Source organism: Diceros bicornis, chromosome 11, assembly GCF_020826845.1.
Source record: "Diceros bicornis minor isolate mBicDic1 chromosome 11, mDicBic1.mat.cur, whole genome shotgun sequence".
NCBI lineage: Eukaryota > Metazoa > Chordata > Mammalia > Perissodactyla > Rhinocerotidae > Diceros > Diceros bicornis.
In genome coordinates, this window is record NC_080750.1 from 62,364,437 (window position 1) to 62,392,178 (window position 27,742).

Consider the following 27,742-nt stretch of genomic DNA (forward strand, 5'->3'; position numbering starts at 1 on the left):
TGCAACAAGAAGGGAGCAGCCTGAGTCCCTCAGTGACACCATGAAACGGAGCATGTTGCTCCAACCAACTCTCACTGGTCTCCAACTTTAGTCAGAGATGAACTGTTGTTGGGATAGGCCTGTTTATTATAGCAGCTTGTATTACTTACCCTGACTAATACACCTGCCAGAGTCCTTCTTAAAGGGACTATTGAACTCTCTCTTGACTATAGCCACAGGCAGCAAGTAGGTACTACCATTTAGGGTGTCTTAACAGTATAAAGTTAGTTCTAGACATCAAGTATCAGCAAGGTAACCAAACCACGCTTATATGTACAAATGATGGAGATATGTGTTTGCACTATAAAAACCTGAATGAATACTACCTTAATCCTAAACCAGGAAACAACACAAAGATAATTTTTAAATGAATATAGGAAAACTCATTTACTATTGCACTTACCTTCAAGGAAATTTACTTTGATTAATAACATATAGGCGGGCCGGCCCCGTGGCTTAGCGGTTAAGTGCGCGCGCTCCGCTGCTGGCGGCCCGGGTTCGGATCCCGGGCGCGCACCGAGGAACCGCTTCTCTGGCCATGCTGGGGCCGTGTCCCACATGCAGCAACTAGAAGGATGTGCAACCATGACATACAACTGTCTACTGGGGCTTTGGGGGGAAAATAAATATTTAAATAATTAAAAAAAAAAAATAACATATAGGCAACCTAGTCCAACATGGTTTATAGCAAAGTTCCCTTTTAACTTCCAGTACCAGGCACAGCCCCTGTCCCACAATAGACTGTCAATTAACATTTGTTGAGAAAATGACTGGTCTTCATTCCCTTATTGTTTTCTGCTCACTACAGAGTTGAGACACATATGGTCAGGAATGTCCCCAATCAGTTTTTGATCTGAGGTTTCCAAATGGCCTGCCTCTTCTGGGAAAGTCCAAAGCAGCCCTCTCCTCTAGGACAGTGTTATGGACTGAACTATGTCCCTCCAAAATTCATGTGTTGAAGCCCCAACACCGAAGACCTCAGATTGTGACTGAATTTGGAGATTGGGCCTTTAAAGAGGTGATTACATTAAATGAGGACTTTAGGGTGAGCCCCAATCCAATCTGACTGGTGTCCTTAAAAAAAAACAGGGTTAGGACACAAAAAGAGATACCAGGAATGTGTGTGCACAGAAAAAAAAGGATATTTGAGCCCATTTTTGAAGAATAGTTTTTGTGGAGTTGTTTTCAATTTATATTTTGTTTTTGTTTCATATAAGACCAGAACTTTTATTCCAACGTGATATTATGAAAATTTTCAAAGACAACAAAGCTGGAAGAATTTTACAGTGAATTTTATGATGGATACTGGTTCACCCACCACCCAGATTCTACCATCAACATTTTACTGCATTTGCGTTATTGCCCATCTGTCCATCTACGCATCCCTCACTTCCTCCATCCATCCATCCATCCTCTTAATGCATTTCAGAGTAAACTGCAGTAACTTCTCTTTCAGCATCCATATCATTAACCAGAATCCAATATTGCTTACAGTGGCTTCTGTTGATGTAAACTCTATCTGGAATGATGAAATGCACAAATCTGAAGTGTATTTTCCCTGAGTATTGACAAGCACATACACCCGTGTAACCCAAAACCCTATCAACATATAGACCATCATCATCACTCCAGAAAGTTCTCAAGTGCCTTCTCAGTCAATGTCCACCCTCACTGTCCCCAGAGGCAACCACTGTTATAATTTTTGTGCCACCATACAATAGTTTTGCTTGTCCTAGAACTTCATTTTAAAAAGAATCAGGGGCTGGCCTGGTGGCGTAGTGGCTAAGTTTGCACACTCTGCTTCGGCGACCCAGGGTTCGCAGGTTCAGATCCTGGGCGCGGACCTACACACCACTTATCAAGTCATGCTGTGGCGGCATCCCACGTATAAAGCAGAGTAAGATGGGTACAGATGTTAGCCCAGGGCCAATCTTCCTCAGCAAAAAGAGGAGGATTGGCAACGGATGTTAGCTCAGGGCTAATCTTCCTCACCAAAAAAAATAAAAATAAAAGAGGGCATATGGCATGCCCTCTTTTGCGTATGATTTCTTTCACTCAGCATAATGTTTTTGAGACTGATTCTGTAGTTGTGTGTAACAGCAATTTGATCCCTTTTTGTGTTTGGGAAGGATTATTGAATATACCGTGGCTTGTTGATCCATCCTCCTATGGATGTACACCTGGTCTGTTTCAGGTTTTGGCTATTATGAATAAAATTAATACAAAGATTCTTGTACAAGTCTTTTTGTGGCCAAATATTTTCTTTCTCTTGGGTAAATACGTAAAAATGGAATTGCTGGGTCATAGGGTAAGGGGTATATCTAGTTTAAAAAAAAAAAAAACAATTGCCAGAGTGTTTCTTAAAACAAAGTGGCTGTACCCTCTAATTCTCCTACCAACAATATACGAGAACCCCCATTGCTCCACATCCTTGCTAACATTTGGTGTTGTCAGTGTTTTTAATAAGACCAGAAATTTCTATATATCTGGCTCTAGGCATTAGAAAATGGGAAAAGCTTTGTTATCACTAAGCACATGTCTGTAGGGGCACTGTGGTTGGTGTATTAACAGAACCTAATTTAAATTTATTTCTCATAACAACCTGGTTAGAGGCTGGGAAAAGTGAAGTAACTGTGGAACTAGGATTCAAACCCAGGTTCTTCTGCTTCCTTTTTTTTTTTTTGGTACCCTGGCTAGGACTAGTGAAACAATAGGGTGTTAAGAAAGGAGATCCCCATGCAAAGCAGTGTTGTCAACTTTTTCCCATTGGTCAGAGCCCTCCAGGAAACTCAGAAGATTCTGGTTTATGGTAGCACAGTCTGGTGCTTCTGGCCCTGTAGGTTTGGATGAACTGGGACAGGGGATAAGGGGGGATGAAATCCTCCTCCAAACACTTGCTATCTTCCACCTGCTAGAGGCCTCAGGAGATCAAGCTCTTGGGCTCATAAAAGGCCTGAAGGAAGAATGAGCACAAAATACCTTGGCCAGAAGAAAGCCACTCTTTGTCCCTTCCTAAAATCGCACCACAGACTCTGGGGCCCAAAGGTGTGTGAGTTGCAGCCATTCCTATTGCCTGATGAAGCTGGAGAGAGGCTGGGGCTGGGGATTCACGGGATCCTGTTAAAAATGCTGCTCTGCCCCTAACAAACTGTGTTAACCTAGGATGTATTAGGACTTCTCTGAGTCCCTTTTTCTTCATCTGTAAAATGGGGGGAACTTTCCAACATCACAGGGTTGTTGAGAATATTTTTTAAAAGGTGTGTATTACATAATAGAGTATATTACATAATAGATGATCTATAATTATTCTTTTTCATTCTCCTTTTCTCCTGTTTGGTCAAATAGATTCTTAAAAAGAAAGTTAACTTGTTCTACCGTGTTAGATATTGTCATGTTCCTTTTGGGGATGGTGAAAACGGTTCCATGTTGTCACAGCTTTGCGTGGGGCCTGTGCCCTTCCTTTGTCCTGTTGCCCTTGTACACCAAGCTGGGTAGGAAGGTTGGTCTGCTCCTGCGATTCTAAGCCTGAAGGTAAACTTGAACTAATGGGTTTAAGCAGCAACAATAAAATAGAGGATCACTCTTATCAGCTGTCACTCTGTTGGGTCAACACCTGGGAGGAAGAACTGGCCAAAGCCAAAACCATTAGACTCCTCTGTCGACTACTAAAGAACCCACTGAAAGTCAACACACCATCAACTAAAAATCTCTCCACCAAAGACTCTAAGGCCCTGGGACTTAGAAGCTGGCAGAGAGAGGTCAGAGAAAAACAAACTTACAAGGGCTTACAAACAAGGGGGAAACAAGTTAGGCATTTCTTCAGAAAAGGGAGTTCTTTTTTTTTTTTTTCGTGAGGAAGACCAGCCCTGAGCTAACATCTGATGCCAATCCTCCTCTTTTTTTGCTGAGAAGACTGGCCCTGGGCTAACATTTGTGCCCACCTTCCTCTACTTTATATGGGACGCTGCCACAGCATGGCTTGACAAGGGGTGCGTCTGTGCACGCCCAGCATCGGGACCGGTGAACCCCGGGCCGCCGCAGCAGAGCGCACACACCTAACCCCTTGCGCCACCGGGCCGGCCCCAGAAAAGGGACTTTTAAAGGACTGCCAAAAAAAGAAAAATAAAAAAGGATCATTTCTACTTTAGCCTTTTCCAGTACTCCCCTAATCAACCCTCCTGTTTTTGGTAAAAGGTTTATTGTGACATGACTGACTTACCATAATATTCACCCATTTAAAGCATACAATTCAATGGTTTTTAGTATGTTCTCAGGATATATATACATATATATATATCATCACCACAATCAATTTTAGAACACTTTTATTATTCCTAAAAGAAATCCTGTATCTTTTAGCTATCGCCTCCCAAATCTCCAACCTCCCTCCCCCTCCAGCCCAAGGCAATCACTAATCTACTTTTTGTCTCTATAGATTTGCCTATTCTGGACATTCCATATAAATGCAATCATAGGGGCTAGTGGTTAAGTTTGCTGCACTCTGCTTTGGCAGCCCAGGTTCAGTTCCTGGGCTTGGACCTACACCACTCGTCGGTGGCCATGCTGTGGTGGTGACCCACATACAAAATAGAGGAAGATTGGCACAGATGTTAGCTCAGGGCAAATCTTTTTCAGCAAAAAAAAATAAAATAAAAAATAAAAATAAATAAATAAATGGAATCATATAACATGTGGCCTTTGTGACTGGCTTCTTTCATGTAGCATGAATGTTTTCAAGGTTTATCCATGTTGTAGCATGTGCCGGTATTTCATTCCTTTGTATGAATGAATAATATTCTATTACACAGGCATACGACATTTTGTTTATCCATTCATCAGCGGATGGACATTGGATTGTTCCGCCTTTTAGTTATTGTGAATGCTGCTGCAATGAACATTCAGGTACAAGTTTTTGTGAGGACATATGTTTTCATCTCTTTTGCTTATATACCTAGGCCTCCTTTCCAGAAGCTCAGCAGGCAAACAGCTTCTGCACATACAGGCCAAGGCTCTTCTGTAAATTCTGAGGGCTATTCCCTGACCCCCAAACCTGGGAGGTTAAGCCAAAACCCTACTCACCTTCAAGGCCCACCTCATTCATTTATGCATTCACTCAGTGAATATGTATTCATTCATAACATGAATATGTGCGAGGCACTCTGCTATGTGCTGGGGATGCACAGGGAATGACACAGGCAAAAATCCTTTTCCTCATAGAGCTTAAGATCCAGAGGAGGTGAGGAAAATAAGTAAAATTATGTGGCATGTTCCTTTCTCCATGGAGCATTCCTGGATGCCCCAGGAAGGGCTAATTCTACTCTAGTAGTACTTATTTTTCTCTTGTTTTATTTCAGAAATGATTTCTACCTTTATAATGGCACCAATCCAAAATTCCATAAAATTGGGATAATGTGTGTAAAGCACTCAGCACTCCTCCTGTCACGCTATAAAGATGAGAGAGAGAGGATGAGAGAGAAAAAGAGAGATTTATCATGGTTATGTGTTTCCTCTCCATTTGTGCCTTCTCTTATTAGCTCCATTATGGAATTCAAAAATGATTGACATTCATTCAGAAGGTGACATGTCAAAACATTGATTTGCAGTCTGTAGTCCAAGGCTGGAGTCTCTTCGTCCTTCCTGTTGTCCTAAGTTCCTTGGGAACGCCACTCAATTGGGGGTTTAGTAACCTTGTGCAGACTCTGAGACTTCTTTCTTTCTGTATTCTTTTTTTTTTTTTTATAATTTTATTTATTTATTTTTTTTCCCAAAGCCCCAGTAGATAGTTGTATGTCACAGCTGCACATCCTTCTAGTTGCTGTACGTGGGACACGGCCTCAGCATGGCCAGAGAAGCAGTGCCTCGTGCGCACCCGGGTGGAACGCAGGCCGCCAACAGCGGTGCGCGCGCACTTAACCTCTAAGCCACGGGCCGGCCCACCTTCCGTATTCTTAATTGGGACCAAACAGGTGCAATCACATGTCTCCAGAGAGCTCTCTGATGGGCCCTGGCAGGCACAAGGACTATGTGACAACTGATGGTCAGGCATCTGTACGACGCAGCAGATGCCTCTTGGATCTGTAGCCAGGGCCTCTTGGAGTTGCCCAGACTTATAGCTTTCTTATTACCAGTAGCACGGGCGTAAAATACCAGACCTTACCAGATAAAATGCCAGCCTCTTGAATAAAACAGGGATCATACCTACCTTGCAAGGTTGTCATAAGGATTACAAACATCTGGGTATTCTTGGAGGAGGGTAGGTCTTGAGTTACCCCACCATCTCCATCAGCCTCTCCAGTCACTCCGCCAAATGAACTCCAGGTGAAATAGCCTGCTGCTGTGCGTGCCCCTTCAGGACAGGCCTCCTGGCACCCTATTCCAAACAGATTTCCGCCCCTAAGTTCCTTCTCCTCAATAGAAATCCTGACGCAGCTCCTGAAATTAGTACTTAGCTATTATCACACAGCTGCAGTATCTTATAGGCACGTTCTCAGAATATTAAGGATAAAAGGGCCTTTTAAGGCTCTTCTGGGAGGCCTGCTGTCTTGATAATCCCGCCTCTGGCAGTGGTTTCTGAATGAATGAAAAGAGGGATAGTTATGCCCTCCCCCAAGGAGGGATCCAGCAGGCTCCGAATGCGTCGGGCAGCGGCGGGCCCTAGGGAATTTCTCCAGGCTGGGTGGACAGGGCCTCCTTCAGCTCCTTCCGCTCCCCACAGGCCCCGGTCCGCAGGGTTAGAGGCCGGCGGGGCTCAGAGCCCCTATTCCCGGGCCGGCGAGCCGGCGCCCAGCGGGATCTCCTGGAGCCGAGGCGGGAGCGGGGTCCACAGCGGGAGCTGGGGGTGGGGCTGGAGTGGGGGTGCAGGGTCCGCAGGGGCAGCGCGAGGAGCTGGGGGTGGGGTGCGGAGCCCGCAGGGGAGGCCGCGGCACGGTAGGGTGGGGGCGGGCGGCCGGCTCGGCGCGCTCACGTGACGAGTCAGCCGGGCGCGGGGCGGGGCCGGCGCGGTACATAGGCGCGGGGGCGCGCCGGGAAGCGACTGCGGCTGCTTGGGCACCAGCGCGGGCACCGGCTGGGGCGCACTCGCAGGCTGCAGGCCCAGGCTCTCGGCGGCGGGGCTCGGTGAGTGCGGGCGGGCCGGGGCGCGGGCGCAGCGCCAGCGCGGCGAAAGTCACCGTGGCCGGGGATGGGGAGACTGGGGCCCCTTGCGCCTTTCTCCGGGCCCAGGCGCGGTCCCGCGGCGTCCCCAGGCCTGGCGGGAAGGGGGGACCCTCGGGCTAGCACAGCTGGGCTGGCAGGGGTGGCAGCCCGCGCACTCCTAGAAGTCCCTGTGGTGAGAGACGCAGAAAACCACCCTCACGCAGCCAGCCGGGCACCCCCGCCCCCACTGCGGCCGGAAGGCTCGCCCCCGCTGGCCCCCACCCTAGGGCTTTGTTCGTGACCCGGCGCAGGGTCAGCGCGACCCCAGGCTGCGCCGGCCTCCAGGGCCGGGCGGGAGGCGGCCGGGGCGGAGCTGGGGAGTTTCCTGGGGAGATGGAGGGAGGAGCCTGCGAGGAAGAGCTTGGCCGGGATCCCGGTGACTGTCGGCTAGAATCTGGCTCCTCAGCCCCTGGTGAGCTTCCGGACCTCAGTTTCCTCAGCAAAATTGCTAAGATAATGGTATCTACCTGCATCTATTTTAGATGTTTTCTTATTGTAAAGGGTTTTCCTGGGCAACTTTCTGCACACAGCCACACCCAATTCCGGGTACCCCAGGAGACAGGAGCCTGGAACTGGGTGGAGTGGGGTGGAACCCACATGAAATCCACGGATGGGAGGAGAAATTAAGCAGAGGATAGGAGAATGTATAGGCATGGAGGCCTCAGCCCTCTTCCCCCTGGGGGTATGGGGGGGGGAGGAGGAGGATGCCACTCCCTACTCCTTGACTGCTATGGAAGGGAGACAGTGCCTCAGGCCCAGGGTGGTGTGGGAGAGAGGAAAACAGGGCAGAGTCCCTGGGGTATCACCTCTTCCCTCAGTTAATGACTCTGGGGGCCTGGGAGAGGGAGAAGTGTGGGGTGACTGAATTGGGGGGCTCAGCAGGCAGTCTAGATAGATGTGAATTGGGTTTGCCTTCTTAGTGGGCCTACATCAACCCCTTCCTCAGGCATTGAGGAAACCAACAGGCTGGCCCAGGGAGAAGGACAATAATCCAGGCTTCCCATGTTTCTACCTGACTCATAGAGACCCTCACACCAGGTGGGAGCGGAGGTGGTTGGGTTCAAAGGGAGACCTAGCACCTTTTGTTACCTTGGAAAAACTGGTCCTCAAGTGCTTTCAGGAGAGGCGAAGGCAGCTGAGATGCATTACAGATGCAGAACAATAAGGTGAAGAGGCTTAGAAGGGTGTCTAGTTTGGTAAAGGCTGCTTTCCTTTTCTTCCATAACATCTTTAATGGAGAATTGTTTCCTGTTGGCGCTGGTGATGGTCACCTAGAGCCTTTGAGCTTCGTAGAGAAGGGGGCTGGGCTGTCCCCACTGTGTGTGGCTTTCCCACACAGGGAGAGGGTTGAAGGTGCCCTGGAGAAAGGTTCTGCTCAAACCTTTTTGGGCATTTGTCCCAGAGCAGGGGTACTGCTGAATGGAAAAGTGCATATCCCTTCTCTGCGGGCTTCCCAGCCCCCAAGGGGAGGCAACACAGGCCAGACACAGCCCTGGCTCCAGTAACTGCCCTGATGTTGAGTCAGGACAGCCCTGTTTCTGGACTGGTCAGGGGGTGAGGCTGGAAGCCCTTTGGCTCCAGGATGAACCTGCTCATGTGCTGCTGATTCAGCAGCTTGAGCTGAGGCGCTTCTTGTAGACTGGGTCTGTCTCTGACTGCTGGACCTGGGGGTTGGAGTAGGAAGCTGCACACATTTTAGGGGTAAAAGAAATTTTGTGTTACTGTTGGCAGTTGAATTGAGAAGGGAAGGGAGAGCACTTCCAGGGGACACTTGAAATGTCTGGGTGATCTTCTTAAATGTTGTAATGAGCTGTGGTTGTGTAGAATGTCACTGTCCTCGGGAGAGAAGGACTGAAATATTTTGGAGTGAGGACTCACAACGTCTGCTGCCAATTTTAGATAGATTAGCCTAGGAAAGTATTAGCAATATGAGGTTGAACTATATGAAATGGGAATTTATGTGGGTCAAGAAGGATCGAAATCGGGGCAGTTTCATATGGTTCAGCCTCACGTGTAGAGAGAGGGTCGACAGTAAATTGATGAATTGAGTTGAGGCACATACAGGTGTGTATAGTACTCACTGGGTGTTGAGAAGCAGTCAGCAGTCTATACCTGGTCCCGTAGCATCATCTCTTTTGGTTTATTCTCTCAGCGCACACTCCAGGAGCCCCCTAAGAGAGGGAGCGTAGGAGAGAAATCCTGAGTCCTTCCATGATTGATACTGTTCGTATTCTACCCTAGTTTGGATAGGGAGGGGGATCAAGGGATCAAATGCCATTACATATCAACCAATTCTGTTTTTAACCTTAAACCTCATCCCCACCCCCTATCCACAGTTCCCGGGGCCTCCAAGTCTCAGGCTTCTGTGGGGTTCATAGGATGAGTGCGTTCCCTCTTGGTTACAGCTCCCCTTTGCAGGCTGTAGGTTTCAGCTTCTTTGCTCTGCAAGTCCTTTACCCTCCTGTGCCTGCTCCCAGTCTTCCTGAGGGACATTGTAGCTCTTATCTGCTGTCTCTTTATAATTCTCCTGCAGGTTTTTTGGTACTTCTAATACTTTGTATCACTCCAGGAACAATATTATTTAAATTGATGTAACTTAATTATACTGCATGTATCCTTTTCCTCTGGTGTTTATGAGAGTTATTTATATTGATACATACAGATCTAGTTCATTCATCTTAAAGGCACAGTGTATCTACTGAGGGAAAATTAGGTTGCTTTTGCTTTTTCCCTGTTGCTCACAGTGCTACAGTAAATATCCTGGTATCTCTCACTTGCAAGAGTTTCTCTAGGGCAAAAGCAGAAGTAAAGTGCTGGATGGTAGAGTGTATGCATCTTGCAATTTGCTAGATACTGGCAGTGCTGTCCAATGAGGTTTTACCAATGTATACTCCCGGCGGTGTTAAGGGTTCCTGTTCCTAATTTTTACCAACACTAGATATTACCAGACTTTAATTTTTGCCAATCTGATGGGCATGACGTGGTGTCCCTGTTTTAATTTTCGTGACTAGGAATTCAAATTTAATTTTTTGCCCTAGGAAATTGTTAATTAGTGAGCTTTTCTATTTTTGTTGTTGATGAGTGATAGTGTTTGTGGGTTTTAATGTGTTTATGAACAGTGAGAACTTACTAAGTTTTCTTTAGATCCTAACCTAGATATCTGGACCTCTGAAATTAAATAATGTTTTCTAATTTTTTAACTCTCAGAATGCATGTGAGTTTTGGGTCCTGGCAGTCTGACTCTCCCTCTTTACAGATGAAAAAGCTGAGGCACCTGCAAGTTTGTGACATGATGGGGGTCACTCAGATAATTGTGGTGGAATTTCTCCTAGAATTTGACCTCTTGACAGTTCTCCATCCCTGCTCAGGTAGACCATTCAGGGTTTGCTCTTGGTCTTTTCTCAATCACCCGATTCCTGCACCTGTAAAACAAAAGCCTTATACAAGACCAAAGGTCCTCTTCCAGCATTACTGTTCGATGAATGCTGGGTGCTGGGAAGGATGCATGCCTGCAGTGTTGACTGTGTTATCTGTCTCTACCAGGCCAGTAACTCATTTAGTCTGGTCATCAAGATAACCTAGAGTTGCCAGCAGGGATGGGGGAGGGGAAAGGGACAGATACCACCAAGATAGTAAACTGATTCAGTATAGAGCACTGTGAGAACATCTAGATATTCTGCCAAGAGACCCAGCAGGGGCTGGGCTTCTCCATGACCCTCTGACCTGGACTTGGGCAGGATGTGCGCGTGCACACACAAGTCATGTGGCCTTCAGGCTTGCGCAAGACCTGGGAAAGTGGTGCCAGCCCAAGGCTTCAGCCACTCCAGGATTGACGCATTGTCAGACATCAGCTGGGAGCCATCTGCTGCCTGTTCTCGATCCACTTAACCCTACAAGTGTTGGAGGGTGCTTTGTTCTGGTGGGCCAGATAGCAGAAAGCAGAATAAACCATCATTTGAGGGCTTATCGCAAAAAGCAGGGGGATCATGATTTTTTATCCACAATGGCATACTTTTGAGAATAAAAACAATTACTCCGGGACAGCAAGAGTTAACTGGTCTGCATAGGGCGGTGTATACTCACCACACTAGTGAGGGAGAGACTTCCTGGTGGCAGTTCAGCGTAAGGGCTGCCTGCTCTGAGCCAGGCTGCGTGGGAGGCACTTTCAAAAAAAACATCTCCTTCCATCTCCCAACAGCCTTGTGAGGTGAGTGTCTCTTCCCAGGGGCCCCAGGAGGGGAAACCGGGGCCAAGCCATAGAGGCGAGACCTTTCCATTACTTGCTTTTGTGGCTGCCAGTGTCTCAGCTGCCCCAGCTGGCCGGGAGATGTAATCTAGCCTGTGATCGAATTAGGGAGCCGCTGTGTTCCTGCGGGCTGGAGAGGCACAGAACACTAATCTCGTTGGAGTCTCTAAGGATTTCTAAAAGCTTTTATAAAGTCATCCCGGGGTCCTTCAGAATCCGGGCAGTGTGCCCATTTTAGAAACCGAGACATGGGGATGTAGTGCCCCCTTCAGCATCTCAGTAAGTCAGTTTCAGAGGCGATGAACAAAGCTGGTAAGCACAAGCTTCCAGAACTTTGCCCAGATTGTGTTGTTTCTCAACAATACAAAATATTTCGACTGCTGAGGGCCTTTCTGGGGTCCATTGTTTTAAGCCTAAGGTAGTAGTTTTCTTCTGTTTGCGGGATGTGGGCTGCTGTGGCTGATCTTAAGTAATGTTCCATTTGTGGGCACTGTAGCTACATGGTTTCCAGATACTGTGGGAGAGTAGCTTGAGTAGGCTGGCCTTGCTGAACCTGGGGGGAATTAGTCATTTATTTTGGACAGATGATTGGCAGGTGGGCAGCAGGGGAAGTACCTGTGAGTGGCCTAAAGGGTTTAGGTGGGTGAGGCAGGTGTGGGGCCTTCTCACTGTTTCTCCTGGTTCCCTTGGAGCCTGCTGGCAGCCAGCTACAATGGATGCCTTTTCTGGGTCATAACAGTTGCTTGGGGGCATTCAGCTGCAGGGAGCCCAGCTCTGGGGGATGGAGAGGCAGCTGGTGCCTGTTGATCCTCACAGCTTTCAGGAGACAAGTAATGACTAGGAGCCGTTTTTTCTTTTTTTAATTTAAAGATCATAAGCCAAGAACCAGTTAAACATGTTTCCGTTACAAGCAAAGACATAAAACACGAAAGACCACATCAAAGCTGTGATTCAGACTCAAAAAGGAGAGGTCTTGGGTCTCCTTCAGGTTGATCGCGGCACATCTGAGATCAGGGCACGTATGTCAGCCACCATAGTGCTGCCCCAGCCTTGGGGTGTAGCTGGGCAGACAGAAGTCGAGGGGAAGTGGAGACTGCCCAGCGTTGTTGTGTGGGTGCACTGAAATGGTCGGAACTTGAGGAACAACTGCTGTTAATGACAGCAAGAGACAAGTCTTTGTGGAAGAGAGAGACACTTATAAAGTTCTCTAGCAAGGTCCCACTGAGTCGTCACAACCCTCCTTTTCCACCTTTCCCCTTACCTAGAGCCCCTCTGCTGATATATGAGGCACAACCTTAATTTGTGGCAATTGACAAAATGTAGCCACTCAGTTTTTTGAGTCTTGAGAGCCAGCTGTGAGAGAGGTCAGCAGTATTGGACAGCAGCAGTGGGCAAGGAAGAGCAAGGTACTGGAGGAAGGGCTGTCGGCACACCTGCATTCATCTTTTTCTGTATTAGCCAGAAGATTGCAGCTGGGTTATTTGGAAATTTCACATATATATGTCTTGTCCCTTTAGATCCAATACAGATTTAGAATTCAGTCTACCTGAGGGCTGTATAAACTTGTAACAAAGCTTTTTTAAAAATCAGAGTTGGGGGGCCGGCCCGGTGGCGCAAGCGGTTCAGTGCATGCGCTCCGCCGCGGCAGCCCGGGGTTTGCCGGTTCGGATCCTGGGCGCACACTGACGCACCACTTGGCAAGTCATGCTGTGGCGGCGTCCCATATAAAGTGGAGGAATATGGGCACGGATGTTAGCCCAGGGCTAGTCTTCCTCAGCAAAAAAAAGAGGAGGATTGGCAGATGTTAGCACAGGGCTGATCTCACAAAAAAAAAAAAAAAGAGTTGCTGGGAGCCAAAACTGATTTCATGTCCTTAGGGATATCAGGACTTGAGGCCTCCTGCGAGTTGGCATCAGCTTCTCTCCTCTGTTCATTCCACCTCCTTCCAGAGTCCCAAGGTCCACATTAGTCCCAGGAACGGCTTCAAGGTAGTCGGGGGAATGGTTCTGCTGTGAGGGGAGGTTGAAGGATCACCTGGCCACAGGCCCTTTTTTGCACATGACAATATTCTACAGAACCTCGGTGGAATGTGTTTTCATATAAACCGTTAAGTGCTATAGGAGTTGGGAGAGGAAAGAAATGCGAGAGCCCATTTTTTTAGCCCGAGATTAGCTTGAAAAAGGGGCAGAGGGGTGTGGTGGAACCCCAGGTCTGCCCAGGAAGTCCAGCTGGCTGGGAACTAGGAGTCACATCTGCCCGCAGCTGTTTCCTCCCTCCACCGGCCCGCACCCGGAGAGGGAGGGAGTCTGTGATTTGTGAGTGTTCTTATCCTGTTTGGGCCCCTCTTCCCTCATCAAATAAGGACTTTCTGTTCATTCTGTCCTGCAGTTAAAGGGAAAAACCTCACACAGTTGAGAAATAAAAGGGAAGTGTATGCCCAACGATGGGAAGTGAAAGCTGGTTCTGTTTCGTGCTAAGGCCGCGGGCCCTGTGACCGGCTTGTTAACAACAGCACAGCTTGTTTTAACCACTTGTGTGTCGTTTGTCCAGTGTTCATGATTTGTGTGGATGTGGAGAGGAAGAAAGGTGGCTAGTGCTCACTAGAATGAAGTTGCCACGGCTCTTGGGGCATCTGTGTCTGTCCCTCTAGGAGGAGAAATTTGAGTTAATATTCTTTGGGCTCAGGACCCTCAAAATGAAGCCCATTTGGAGGCTAATTGAGGTTAAAACCTCAATTTTAATTCAGACTCTTCTTTGTGATGTGGAGGTGTTGTGGACAGGTTTGGCGTGAACTGACACAGGCTACAAGTGGGGGAAAGAAGAGAAGAGAGGGAAGGAAGGGAGGAGGGTGGAGAGTCGGAGCTGGAAGTCAAGGAGCCTTCATTGCCTTACTGTTTGGTAGGCACTGTGGCAGGGGCTTCTGCCCACCCTCGTTTCACTCTTGATTTCCACCTGGAGAAACTAATGGTTATTAGCTCCGTTTTACAAGTGGGGAGACTGAGGCTCAGTGAAGGCTGGGTGCTCAAGTAAGTGGAGGAGCTGAGATCTGAATCTAGGTCTCCTGACTCCAAGCCGAGTGCTCATCCTTACCGCCCGCTACAGCGGCTGTTGACCACTTAACCCCAACCCAGACGCTCTCCCATAATGCCACAACGCTGTGCCAGGGGTGCTGGGGCTGGAAGGAGGAGCTTACCAAGGCTCAGTCTGAGTGGGGTTGGGAGTCAGTTGTTTATGCTGAGCTCCAGGCTCACAGTCACGGGGACCCTGCCTCTCCACCGAGGCAGGTTATGAGGGAGAATAAAGTTGACAGGAAATATGGAGAAGGACCAGTGGAACCAAAGGAAAAGAAGGGTACATGCACGGAAGCCTCACGTCTGGTGAGGTAGCGTGGGAGGCCTGGCAGGCCACAGGACGCAGGCCCATGATGGCCATGGCAGTCATCCGTGCAGGAACTGAGAACCATCTGGGAGGTGGGTGGGCCCTGTGTTCTCTGCCACCACAGAAACCAGAGCAATCTCATTTAAAAATCTGAGTTGCCATGGAAGTGTTCCCATTCTCCACTTGCTTATGATTTAACATCTAAGCAAACAGACAGCTAAGACCCCAGGGGGGCACCTGGGGTCACTCCTGTTTGACATACGGGGAGCATTCTGCCAGGACTGCCTCAGATTTCCTGAGGACCCAGCCACGTCCCTGTCTCCCTGGAGAGGTCATGATGAGAGCCGAGGATGGCGACCCTTCTAGGTGGGATTCTAATGGGCTGTCAGCCAGGCCTCGACGTGCAGGGAGCGCATACTGCCAGTGTTTCCACGCTAGGTTCTCCTACCTCAGAAAAATGTTAAGATGCCGAGTGTAAGTCAGAAGGTGTGAACAGAAAGACAGGAACCCAACCGCTTTGCTTGTCTGTGCAGAAGACATTATAAAAGAGGCCTCAGAGAGCTCCCTCGCCCCTTCCACCATGAGGACACAATGAGGCATTTACCTCGAGTTTGGAGGCCATGTGGGCCTCTGATGTGTGGTTCTGTGAGCGGTAGCTTCCCCATGAGTCGCTGAAAATGGGAAGGCTAAGTGTTTTGAGCAGAAAGCCTCGCTGGTGAGTGGGGAGACGACTGGAGATGCATTTGGAGGCTCATGAGAACAAGTGTTCTTTTATCAGTTTGGTGGGTATGGATCTTGGGTAGCACTGGAGACTATTCTTCCTAAAAGAACAAAACTTCCCATATAATAACATGTGCATAAAAAAAAAAAGGAGGGACCGGCCCGGTGGCACAAGTGGTTGAGTGCGCGCACTCTGCTTCGCCGGCCTAGGGTTTGCAGGTTCGGATCCCGGGCACGCACCGACGCACTGCTTGTCAGGCCATGCTGTGGCGGCGTCCCATATAAAGTCGAGGAAGATGGGCACGGATGTTAGCCCAGGGCCAGTCTTCCTCAGCAAAAAGAGGAGGATTGGCAGATGTTAGCTCAGGGCTGCTCTTCCTCGCCAAAAAAAAAAAAAAAAGGAAAGATGTATAGTGAAAAATAAGTCTCCCTGCCGCAGTTTCTTGTTACTTTTGTGTGTTTTTCTTGCTGTTTTGCATGTAGTGACAGGCACGTACATGGACTTTGCTTAATGGGCTTATGCGTTTGCCGTGACTCACCTGCTCCTTGCTTTCTTTTGCTCACCGGATATCTTGGGTGTTTTGGCTTTATCAGTACAGTGTGATTCACTTCAGCTAGTTCATTTCTTACTGGCAGCTTTGTGTTCTGTTATTTAACCATTTACCATAACTTAACAGTTCCTGCTTTGTTTCTGGTCTTTTGCTAATACAAAAAATATTCAGTCAACATCCGTGTACCTGTATCTTTGCGTTTTGAGGCTAGCAGGATGAATTTCTAAATGTCAAATTGCCGAGTCAAAGGGCATGCAGGTGGAAAAAATGATGGAGCCGGCCAGGTGGGCCTCTCCATGGTTGTCTTCATCACCAATGCGGCGTCTGTTTCCCCACGTCCTACTGCCACCGAGGTCTATCTGTCCATCCTTTGCTGGTCTGACTTAAGATGAATATCTCCTTCATTTTATCTGCATCTCCCTGTGGTTGAGCATCTTTTAATATCTATGTTGGCCTTTCTAGTTCTTTTTCTGTAAATTCACTCTATGTCCTTCAGCGATTTTTCTATTATGCTGTTTCTGTTCTGATTTTTAAAAGCCCTTTGCATATTAAGGAAACGAAACCTTAGCTATATGTAGGTGCTATTTTTTGTCAGATCGTCACTTTGTATTTTGTTTTTCTAGAAGAGGGGCTTTATTTTCATGTAATTAAACATGTTCCCTTTAAGGTTGTGTTTGATGTCAATCTTAGGCATTCCTCAATACAATATTACATTCTTAAAAGTGCATTTATTTTCTTCATACAACTTTGTGTTTTTATTCCAGATCTTTGTTTTTTTTGTTTTCTTTTAATGTGCAGGATTAATTGAACACATTTTATGAGAAGTTGCTTGCCAGATATCACTTCCCACAATGATCTGCAGTTTTTTTTCCCCCCAAAGCCCAGTGCATGGTTGTGTATCCTAATTGTAAGTCCTTCTACTTCTTCTATTTGAGCCGCTGCCACAGCATGGCAACTGACAGGTGGTGTGGTTCCATGACCGAGAAGTGAACCCGGGCCACTGAAGCAGTGAGAGCACTGAACTTTAACTGCTAGGCCATCAAGGCTGGCTCCCAGATCTTTGTTTTATGTAGCACTTTTTGTGTAGGGAATCAAGTGTAAAGATTCAGCCTTACTTTTTCTTTTCAAAATGCATGGCCAGTTGTGCGAGCACCATCTGCTGACAAGGTGCCATTTCGTCAGTCGCCTCTGCTATATACACTAGGTTCCCACACATAGGAGAAACTTCTGGATGGCCTGTTTTGTTGATTGGACTGTTCCTGGACCAGTGTCGCCTGGGGTTTTATAATACATTTACTACCCCAGAGGGCCAGGCCCACATCGGTGCTCTTTTCCAGAACTGTGTTGCTGCTATCACACATTTATTCTTCCAGATGAATTATTGCTTAAGCAACAATTAAGTTTAAATTTTCCCTTAACTATAATTCACTCTTTAGGAGGCAGCGTCTTAAGTGCTGTCACCTACATCATCTTCCTGTAATCCTTACAATGACCTGTGACCTGTGGGTGGGTCATTTCACAGAGCCAGTCCTGTAAGCCCCTGAGCACATCCCCCCAACTCACACGCACCCCCATTCCCACTGCACGGGAATCGCACAGGCCCTGAGGTGGTCTGGCACCCAGGACACATGTCTTGTTTTCATCAGAGCTGCTCGCCTCAGAGCGTGATTCAGAGGCCAAGCTGAAACTGCCAGTCTCCTGAACTCGCAGGCCAGTCCGAGATCTAAGGGCCGTGCTTGTGATGTGATAGTTTCCGTCTCGGAAGCCCTGTCTCTGAAAACAGAAGTGGAGCCCTTTGCTGACTGGAAAAACCAGAGAAATCCCAGGAGACCTGTGCCACTGGCCAGACCAGCTCTGCTTCCCTGGCTCTCCCGGGCCTGGCATACGCTGAGCTTCGGTTGGCTCATGTTTTGCTTGTTTTGTATTCAAAATGTGGCCCATGAAATTTGTTTTCTCTTGGGTTTTTCTTATCCCTTTGGTCTGCCACTTGACATAATCACACGGACAGACTGTTAACTCTTTCAGAGCACTAACCTGGGAAGAGGCTCAAGCTTTGTTCTGCTAAACCATGGAGAGGGAGTTTGGCAGAAGCAGAGAAGGCACTGGACTCAGCGTAGCCTGAAGGTCTAGGTTTATTTGTTCCTTTAGGATGGTCTTGTTGAGGCCGCTTGTTGCCTGGGCCCTGGGGTTGGCAGACCCTGGCGCCATCCTCACAGCTCACAAGATAGTCAGGGCTGCAAACCATCCAGTGAACAGTACCATCTCAGACTGTGAGCTGGCCCTAGCTCTGAGCGGCAGCCCTGGAGACACGTGTCACCAGCCCGCAGCTGTATGTGGCCTCACTGCAGGCGGCATAGCCCCTGTGCTTTCTCTCTCCCAGCTCCCAGCCACCTGGAGGAGGAGCACACACGATCTATCTTAGCCCGTTCAGGCTGCTACAACAGACCACAGACTGGGAGGCTTCTAAACAAATTTATTTCTCATGGTTCTGGAGGCTGGAAGTCCAGGGTGCCAGTGTGGTTGGGTGAGGGCCCTCTTCCGGGTCACAGACTTCTCCCTGTGTCCTCACATGGCGGAAGAGGTGAGGGATGTTTCTGGGCCTCTTTTATAAGAACACTAATCCTGTTTATGTGGGCTCCACCCTCATGACCTAATCACCTCCCAAGGCCCCACCTTCTAATACCATCATTTGGGGAGTTATGATTTCAACATGAATTTTGAGGGGAACACAAACGTCCAGTCCATAGCACAGGCCTGTGTGCTATGGGCACCTGTTGGGTCTTTAAGATGAGGTCTGGGAGCCCACGGGCACTGTAGGTCCTTGAGAGCTCTCTGCCGCCACACTCAGGCTTAACAGAAGAGGAAACTGAGGAACAGAGGGGGAAAATGGCAGAGCCGGATGAGAACGTGGGTCTTCTGGCCACAGGGTTGTTCCTGGCCTCAGAACCATGCTGCCTGAGACGGTGCCCGTGTGTGTGTTGAGCGCTTGACCTGAGTGAAGGAGGAGCATCCTGATGTCTTGTGTCCTTCCCTTTCTAGGTGAATCTAGGGTCCAGCTTCCAAAATGTGGCAGCTCTTGGCGACCCTCAGCTGCCTGGTGGTGCTGACCAGTGCCCGGAGCAGGCCATATTTCCAGCCGCTGTCGGATGAGCTGGTCAACTATGTTAACAAATGTAACACTACGTGGAAGGTGAGCTGTGGGGGCCGCTTCCTGAGTGTGTCCCCTCCGAGGGTCGGTCTGTGCACTCTGCTTCCCAAGGGAGGTGGCTGCAGCTGTTTCAACGTGTGAACTTTGGGGACAGCAGACATTGAGTCTTTGGCAGTGCCCCGGCCCCCTTGCTCTGCTGAGTTGGATGGGACCTCAGGTCTTGTCAGGTCTTGTCAGGCCTTGCGTGTGAGCGGCGTGCACACCCACATCTGCCCTGTCCCTGGAAACACCCCCTCTGTTGGTGGGTGACTGCTGTGTTGGGGTTCTCTTCCAGGCCGGACACAACTTCCACAATGTGGACCTGAGCTACGTGAAGAGGCTGTGTGGCACCTTCCTGGGTGGGCGCAAGCTGCCCCAGAGGTGAGTGCCCGTTCCCTGAGGAGGATGCACTGCAGCACCTGAACTGCTGCCATATTGGCAGCAGGCGTGTGGGCGAGTGGGAAGGACGGAGGTCTCACTTCCCCTAGAGCTGCAGGGACTCTACTTGAGGCCCAGGGTACAGCCCCAAATGCCAGTGTTTCCTGTTGTGCTTCTCCAGGTGTCTCAGAGCCCCTGTGGGAAAGGCCCCGCATCTGGGTCTCCACGATCTGGATGGGCCTGATCTTGAATAATTTAAGGAAAATATAAAGAAAAGCCATGTGATCTGCCATTAATGTTTTATTTTTCTAGAAAACTTTGCAGTGGACGTTTTCATATAGATATTACTCTTGTAGGAAGCATTAGAAAAATCTCACAGTGAGGATGGGGTAGTTAAGTTATGGGACATCACACAAGGGTGAAGATATTGGACATGGTGTGAGGAACCTGGGCACACATTTGTGATTGGGTATGAGGTGGGGGAAGCAAGAAACGCTGTCTGGACGCTGTGGCTAAAACTCTTGAAAAATATCCATATGATAAGTCTTGAAAGAAGCTTATGGCATGATAAATTGTGTTGAGCAGTAGAATCAGGTTTTGTTTTATAAAATTCCAAGGGGACATCCCTGCAGATGTCCTCGTGCCTCACTCCCTTGCTAGGTTATAATCCCAAGTCAGCTTGCCTTTGCTGGGGATCGGGGTGGGGTGAGTGGTAAGATGCAAGCTTGTAATGGAGACCTTCCTTATCCAGAGTTTGGTTTGCTGAGGACATGGTTCTGCCTGAAAACTTCGATGCCCGCGAACAGTGGCCAAACTGCCCGACCATCAAGGAGATCCGAGACCAGGGTTCCTGTGGCTCCTGCTGGGTGAGGCCCTGCTGGTGGGAGGGGCTGGAGTGAAGGCGGAGCAGGTGGGGGTGGCAGTGACCAGGGAGATGGGGTGGGACCAACTGTCACATAAACTTCCTGAGTCTCAGTTTCCACCAATGTAAAAATCATAAAGATCCCTACAATCATGAGTTCTTGCAAGGGCTAGGTGGAAGAAGAGACGTGTGAAGCACCCTGCTCAGGGCACGGCCTGTGTGTGGGTTGTGAAGCTGTTTACTTCTCTGTTTGACACACTGTCCCGGTCCATCAGCAAATACCGTTAGTTTTGAGCCCTGCCCTGCTTCTTTTTTTTTTTTTTTTTTTTTCCCTGTGAGGAAGATCAGCCCTGAGCTAACATCCATGCTAATCCTCCTCTTTTTGCTGAGGAAGACCGGCTCTGAGCTAACATCTATTGCCAATCCTCCTCCTTCCCCCCCACCGCCCCCAAGCCCCAGTGGATAGTTGTATGTCATAGTTGCACATCCTTCTAGTTGCTGTATGTGGGACACGGCCTCAGCATGGCTGGAGAAGCAGTGTGTCGGGGCACGCCCGGGATCCGAACCCGGGCCGCCAGTAGCGGAGCGCGCGCACTTAACCGCTAAGCCCCGGGGCTGGCCCAGCCCTGCCCTGCTTCTTGAAGCATCCCGTCTGTATCTGTAATCAATGAGCTGTCTTAATTTTGTTTTTTTCCACTGTGGTAAAATACACATAATATAAGTTTAACCATCTTAATCGTTTTTAAGTGTACAGTTCAGTGGCATTATTCACATTATTGTGTAGCCGTCACCACCCTCCATCCAGAAAGCTCTTCATCATCTTGCAAAACCGAAACTCACCCCATGAAACACTAACCCCCCCGTTCGCCCTCCCCCCAGCCCCTGACAGCCACCCTTCTACTTTCTCTGTCTCTGACTTTGACTAGTCTGGCTACCTCATATAAGTGAAATCATGCAGTATTTGTGCTTTGTGCGAGTTGTGTCTTAATGTTAGAAACCAAAAGCCACATGTTTCAGGAGTGAACTGAGTGCTCAGGAAGAGGTTCGGGGTGGGTTGGTCTCTTGCTTTAAAGCTGCGCCTGAGGGCCAGGACCCTCACCTGACATTGGGACAGACTTAGCCACCAAGAAGGTCTGAGGTGCCACTGTGGTCCTCCAAGGTGATGGCTGCAAGGGCCCACAGTCTAGAGTGGGGCTCACCTGGATGAGGTGTGTTCCTGCAGGCATTTGGAGCTGTGGAAGCCATTTCTGACCGGATCTGCGTCCGCACCAATGGGCATGTCAGTGTGGAGGTGTCTGCCGAGGACCTGCTCACCTGCTGTGGTGACCAGTGTGGGGACGGGTGAGTCTGAGGTAGCACCTCCGCCGCGGGAGCCCGGGTCCTGGGAATGGTGCTGGGAGACTCTAGGCTGAGGCTGCCTCAGGTGGACGGTGACCGTGAGGGCTCCCGGGGAATGGGAGTGGTACTCCTTCAGGATGGAGGATGGTCCTTTGCCAAGACAGTGTGGGGACCTGGGGAGTGTGGAAGTGGGCCCTAGTGTAGCTTCTGCTTTCTGGGAGCTGCCTCAAACCAGGCTGGCCCCACAGAGCTGGGTGGTGGGTGCTGGGCAAAACAGATGGTCCCAGAATCGGTGGTTAAATTTCTGATCTCAGGTCTGGTTTTTGTCATTCTTGTTCCCTTTTCCTGCTCAAGGAAGTGTAATAGCCTCCGGGCCTCTTTCCTTCTCTGTAATTAAGGATGCTGGGTCCCCAGATTGGTCACACAGAACTGAATCCCTGCCTCGGGTGCCTGCCTTCCACCAACTCTGGCCTTGGTTCTGCAACAGCAGTTCTCAGCTGGGCTGCAGATTAGAAATACTAGATTAAAAAAAAAAAAAGTGTGCCTGGCCTCACCCCACACCAGTTAAATCAGAATCCCTGGCATTAGTGTTTTTTGTAAGTACCCCAGGGAGTTCTAATGTGGTGCCTGATTGAGAATCCCTGTTCTAGAAACGGCACAATCTGGTTTGTTGTAGACGTGACTATGAGAGTCCTTCTGTCTTCTTGAGGATCTTAGCGGGCAAGGCTGGGAGCTTGGGGCCTTGGGCACCAGGCAACGGTCTGGGAGCAGCTAGAACTTCTCTCATAATGAATTTAATGAATGGCTCTTTTCTTAGCTGTAATGGGGGCTTTCCTGCTGAAGCTTGGAACTTCTGGACAAAACAAGGCCTGGTTTCTGGTGGCCTTTATGACTCCCATGTAGGTGAGTATCTGCCCTCAGCCTGTATCTGGCCAGATAGATTTTATAAGCAGTGAATAATAATGGTCTCATTTTCCATTATGAAGTGAAGGTTGAGGGTTGAGGGCAGGAGAACTGGGCAGAAAAATGGGGTAGAAAGACAAGCCAGTCCTCTCTGTGGCAGAATTAGCACCAGGTGGAAGAGAGCATTGGTGCTGCAGACTGCCCCCCACCCAAGCCCCAGTAGATAGTTGTATGTCATAGCTGCACATCCTTCTAGTTGCTGTATGTGGGACGTGGCCTCAGCATGGCTGGAGAAGCGGTGCGTCGGTGCGCGCCCGGGATCCGAACCCGGGCCGCCAGCAGCAGAGCATGCGCACTTAACCGCTAAGCCACGGGGCCGGCCCAATGCTGCAGACTTGAGAGTGACTACAATTCCGCTAGCCGTTGCCCCAGTTCTTCTCTCTGGCCTCAGGGGTCCTCTGTAGGGGCTGTCAGCTGACAACCTCCTTTCTTCTTGGCCCCCCAGGTTGCAGACCCTACTCCATTCCTCCCTGTGAGCACCATGTGAATGGCTCCCGGCCCCCATGCACGGGGGAAGGGGGGGACACCCCCAAGTGCAGCAAGATCTGCGAGCCCGGCTACAGCCCATCCTACAAAGAAGACAAACACTACGGTAAGGTGGGGCCCGGGCTGCCCAACACGCAGGCTCAGGACCCACTGACTCCCTTCCCAAGCCAGACAAAGGGAGAGGCCAGGGCAATTGGACCTTGGAGTCAGGGAGACAGGATGGAGAAGGGAAGGTCATTAATACCTCTCTCTCCAGAGGGAGCAACACACTGCATTTTCTGCATGTCTCCACCCTGGATTCAGCCTCAGGCATGGTGTCTTAGAGTTACAGACCCTCAGAGTTGGAAGGGACCAAACCCCTCATTTTACAGGAGGATAATCAGATCCAGAATCCTTTCGGATACCACTCTGCCCTTCTTCCAGGGTCTTATGCTCACTGCCCCCTCCCACCACAGAGCCCACTTCTAAGCTTCCAGATCCAGCTCAATCATTCCTCCCTTCGGAAAGCCTTCCCTGATGGCCTGAGCTGGGCAAGTCCCCTAAACGCCCAGTCGTCACTTGGCGACTCCCCAAAAATGAGTGAATAATTGGCTGATGGAGATGCAGGAGGCACGCCTCACTCCTACTTGGCTGGTTCATTTGCCAGGATGCAGTTCCTACAGCGTCCCCAGCAGCGAGAAGGAGATCATGGCAGAGATCTTCAAGAACGGCCCGGTGGAGGCGGCCTTCTCTGTGTATTCGGACTTCCTGCTGTACAAGTCTGGTGTGTGTTGACCCCTGTTGGCAGTGCGGGGGAGGGAAGGTGTGGGTTCTGGGGACCTGCAGGACTTGATCAGGTAAGGAAGGCAGAGCCTTCAGGAGGAGGACAGTGTCAGACCTCCCATTGCCCGGCTCTCGTTCTTTGCAGACCGCTCAGCAGCTGGCCCCTGACACTCATAATCACTGCTCTCAGCAGCTTCCCACCTGCTCTGCCCTCTTGCCCGCATTTGCATCTTCTGCACATGTAATTCGCAGATACCCTCTCCAGAGTTTTTCTATAGGGCCTATTCCTACTTATCCTGTAAAGGCCAACTCAAGTATCTCCTTCGGGAACCTGTCCTCACCTCCCTGGAGCCGCTAGCTCCCGCCTCTGTCTGGCTCCCTTTATCAGTGTTTTCACATTGTAACTATGGATTTTATGTGTCTGGACTGAGTGATCCTTTTTGTTGACGTTTGTCTTGGCAAAGTCCTAGTATCTGCCTACCGCTGAGTGGATGAGTAAACAAGAAGCACCTTGCTGTGTGCGATGCTGTGGGGATTCAACCTGGGGAACTGGACAGTCCTGGCCTGACAGCTGTCTTAGAAATCCCACATTCCCGATGAAGAGTCTGTGCTAACTGCTTCTGTCTCGTTTACATGCTGCTGGACTGAAAACTTCCCAGCTCTCAACTCTTAGAAAACAAGGGTTGGACACAAAGGAAGATGATTCTGGCAAGGAAAAAAATGCTGTAAAGCTGGCAGCTCTTAACACAGTCCCCAGCCAGTATTATAAAAGGATGCATTTCCAGTTTGACAAAGTGGTTCACCAACAAGGGGATAGCCTGGGTGGCCCCCCTCTGAGCACCTCAGCCAGTATCTTTCTCCGCTGATCAACATCGGTTGTCGCCAGCTCAGCCGTTCTGCTACTTCACGTCTCCAGGGTGTACCCCAGAGTGGCAGTTTAAAACTCGTTCAGCCACAGAACCCTTTTGAGAAATACATCCTTACATGGATCCTCTGTATGAAAAACAGATAATTAGTATTTTAACATTAAGTATATTTATTAAATTAGAATTTATTACTTTACTTTTAAAGGCAACCAATAAGCACATTTTGTTGGACTCCATTTTAATATTTACTTAAACATTTGAGTTGTTGGGCTTTCAAAAATATATTTAAATAATTTCCAAATGTTGTGGGAACCCCTGGAGCCTTCTGATAGAACACCAGGGTTTGGCAAGAACCCTTTTTGAAAACAATGGGTCTCATCCTTTTCTTGTGGCAGGCCTGTTGAGGCCTCTGTACCCCATTTGTCCTGACTGGAGGTAGCCACCTGAGTTGGAGGGATGCTGTGGGAGATGGGGCAGCGGCCTTGTCTCTGAATGGGTGTTTCCTTTCTCAGGAGTGTACCAACATGTCACTGGAGAAATGATGGGAGGCCATGCCGTCCGCATCCTGGGCTGGGGAGTGGAGGATGGCACCCCCTACTGGCTGGTTGGCAACTCCTGGAACACTGACTGGGGTGACAATGGTGAGTGGGAGCTCCCTTCCTGCCCAGAATAGAGTGTTGTGAGCCGGATCATAGTGGTCATCATGTCCGTTTCTGCTCTACCTGCTGCACAGCTCCAAACCCTAGGCCTGGGGCTTAGCTGTGACCTTCCAGATGTCCAGGTGCCTGTGAGCTGGGGTTTCCTTTTGCCACAAGTGCCACAAGGGCAGTCTGATCCTGAGAGAGGGTGGCATGGACCAGGAACGGGTTCAAATTGCTGTGCCTCCCACAGTGCCCCATCGTACCAGGTGTGGTGACGGTGACGTAGGGTCCAGTGAAGGGGCGTCCAGAGGCCTCGTGATGTGGAGCTGGGCTCCTGGGCAAACAGTAGAAACTGACAGAGCACCTTGGTGCCAGTTTGGTGACTGCTTTGGGGCTGGCTTGGTGACTTCTGCTCCTAGGTCTTGCAGGGATGAGTCTGAATGTGTTGGCAAGGGTCAAAACCCAAGGCCTACTTTAAAGGCATCCTACTTTTGCTTTCCAGGCTTCTTTAAAATCCTCAGAGGCCAGGATCACTGTGGAATTGAATCGGAAATCGTGGCTGGAATCCCATGCACTGATCAATACTGGAAGAGGATCTAATCTGCTGCGGCCTGTCGGCCAGCCCGGGGCAGTTTTTCCCTAAATAGAGCCAGCTGGGGTCGGGCTGGGGGAGGAATGTCTTTTATTGAGTTCAGATAAGATACAAGAGCTTTTAGACAGGGCCTGAAGGACTGGATTGGGCCAAACCTCGTGTCTGCCATCAGAGTTGTCTTCCAAGGAAACACATCCCAGGCCTGGCTCCCTCCCAGCGTGGTCAGCGGACTGCTGTCACAATGCACACACTCAGACCACGTAAGCCCCTGCTGCAAGCCAGTGGGTCCTTCCCCCCCAGACTACTACTGTGTGTAGTGCCCGCTGCTCCGGCTCCTGCAACCACCTCCTCCTCCCTCCCCATCCGTGCATTCCCAGGGAGCAAGACAGACCTAAAGGGTTTGTAGGTTTTCCAAAGAAGTCCTAAAGTGGACTTCCTAACGAGACAAATTCCCACACGTCGGCAGTACGTCTAAACAAGCAGATTTCTAGATTTGGAATAGGTTGAGAAGAGAAATAGTGGGACGGGCAGCCCTGTGGAGAAAGCCACGTTCTCCCAGGGCCCCTGCGTCTGAGCTTTGCGCTGTTGTTAACCCTCTCTGGTCTTGTCCTTGGCATGATTCTTTTTTAATAGAAGTTTTATTTTCTGTGCACCTCAGCTGATCATGTGAATGAGAGTCTGATCATTGGAAGAGCTGTACTAGTTTTACAGAGACTGTCTCCTTAAAACAAAACGGGGTGGTTGTGATTTGACTGACCTCTAATACCACAGTGAAACTAGTTTGGGAGAAACCAGCTTTTACTGTCTAAAAATCACCACGTCACTCTGTTAATTTACAAAGAAAGGAATGACTGTGCCAATAAAAGTTTTCTCCTTCAGTGTGAAGTCTGCGTTCTGCTGGGATCTCGATCATTTGTCACTGTCTGTAGACTTGTAGCTGCTGTCTATCCTTATCTCCCAGAAGGAATCATGTTCTTATGGATCTGGGTGCCCTTGAAACTCGAACCAGGATATCTGGCCTCAGTTGGGTGGAACAAAATAAATACCTAATTTTAACTTCTCTCTGCCCTAGCCATACTTTCGAACCATGGCTTCTATCTCTTTGTAGTCCCGTCATTCTCATCAACCCTTCTCTGTGCATCCATCCCCTACACTGCCCCAAGCCTTGATAAGCTCTGCCCCTGCTTAATTTAAAGAGCTACGAACATAGCTGTACTTGATTTTTTTTACCAACCACAAACCAGCAGTGACCTGAAGGTTCACATAGGCACGGTGTATTGGTCATGTCCCCAGGTTTCCCTGGTGCCCTCCAACGCCGGAATGGACTAGAGGCAGAGCCTGCATGCCATATTTCAAGCGTTCCCTATGACTCTGATCTACACTGCTGGTTAAGAACTATTCCTTGGCAAAGGCCTACTTAAGAGTCATAGCAATGAAGTACACCAGTTCTTGAGGGAACTAGAATTGGTGTCCATCACACTGGCCTGTCAGCACCTCAGGTACTTCCCTTTCCCAACTGACAGACTATTTCCAAAAGCT

General features: G+C 49.3%; 1 protein-coding gene across 3 annotated transcripts; it reads left to right on the forward strand.

Moving 5' to 3' along the window:
• Positions 1–7,085: 7,085 nt before the first annotated feature.
• Positions 7,086–27,093, forward strand: CTSB (cathepsin B). Of its 3 annotated transcripts, none has more exons than XM_058550381.1 (10): positions 7,086–7,155; positions 19,168–19,318; positions 19,611–19,696; positions 20,445–20,559; positions 21,778–21,896; positions 22,711–22,796; positions 23,302–23,448; positions 23,989–24,105; positions 25,483–25,611; positions 26,114–27,093. In XM_058550381.1, the coding sequence occupies exons 2-10, from the start codon at positions 19,193–19,195 to the stop codon at positions 26,209–26,211; spliced, it is 1,023 nt and encodes a 340-aa protein (XP_058406364.1). In that variant the 5' UTR covers positions 7,086–7,155; positions 19,168–19,192; the 3' UTR covers positions 26,212–27,093. The 3 variants fall into 3 exon arrangements, with proteins under 3 accessions (XP_058406364.1, XP_058406363.1, XP_058406365.1); XM_058550380.1 differs by lacking the exon at positions 7,086–7,155 and adding an exon at positions 11,422–11,440; XM_058550382.1 differs by lacking the exons at positions 7,086–7,155; positions 19,168–19,318; positions 19,611–19,696; positions 21,778–21,896 and having other exon boundaries at positions 20,486–20,559.
• Positions 27,094–27,742: the final 649 nt, after the last annotated feature.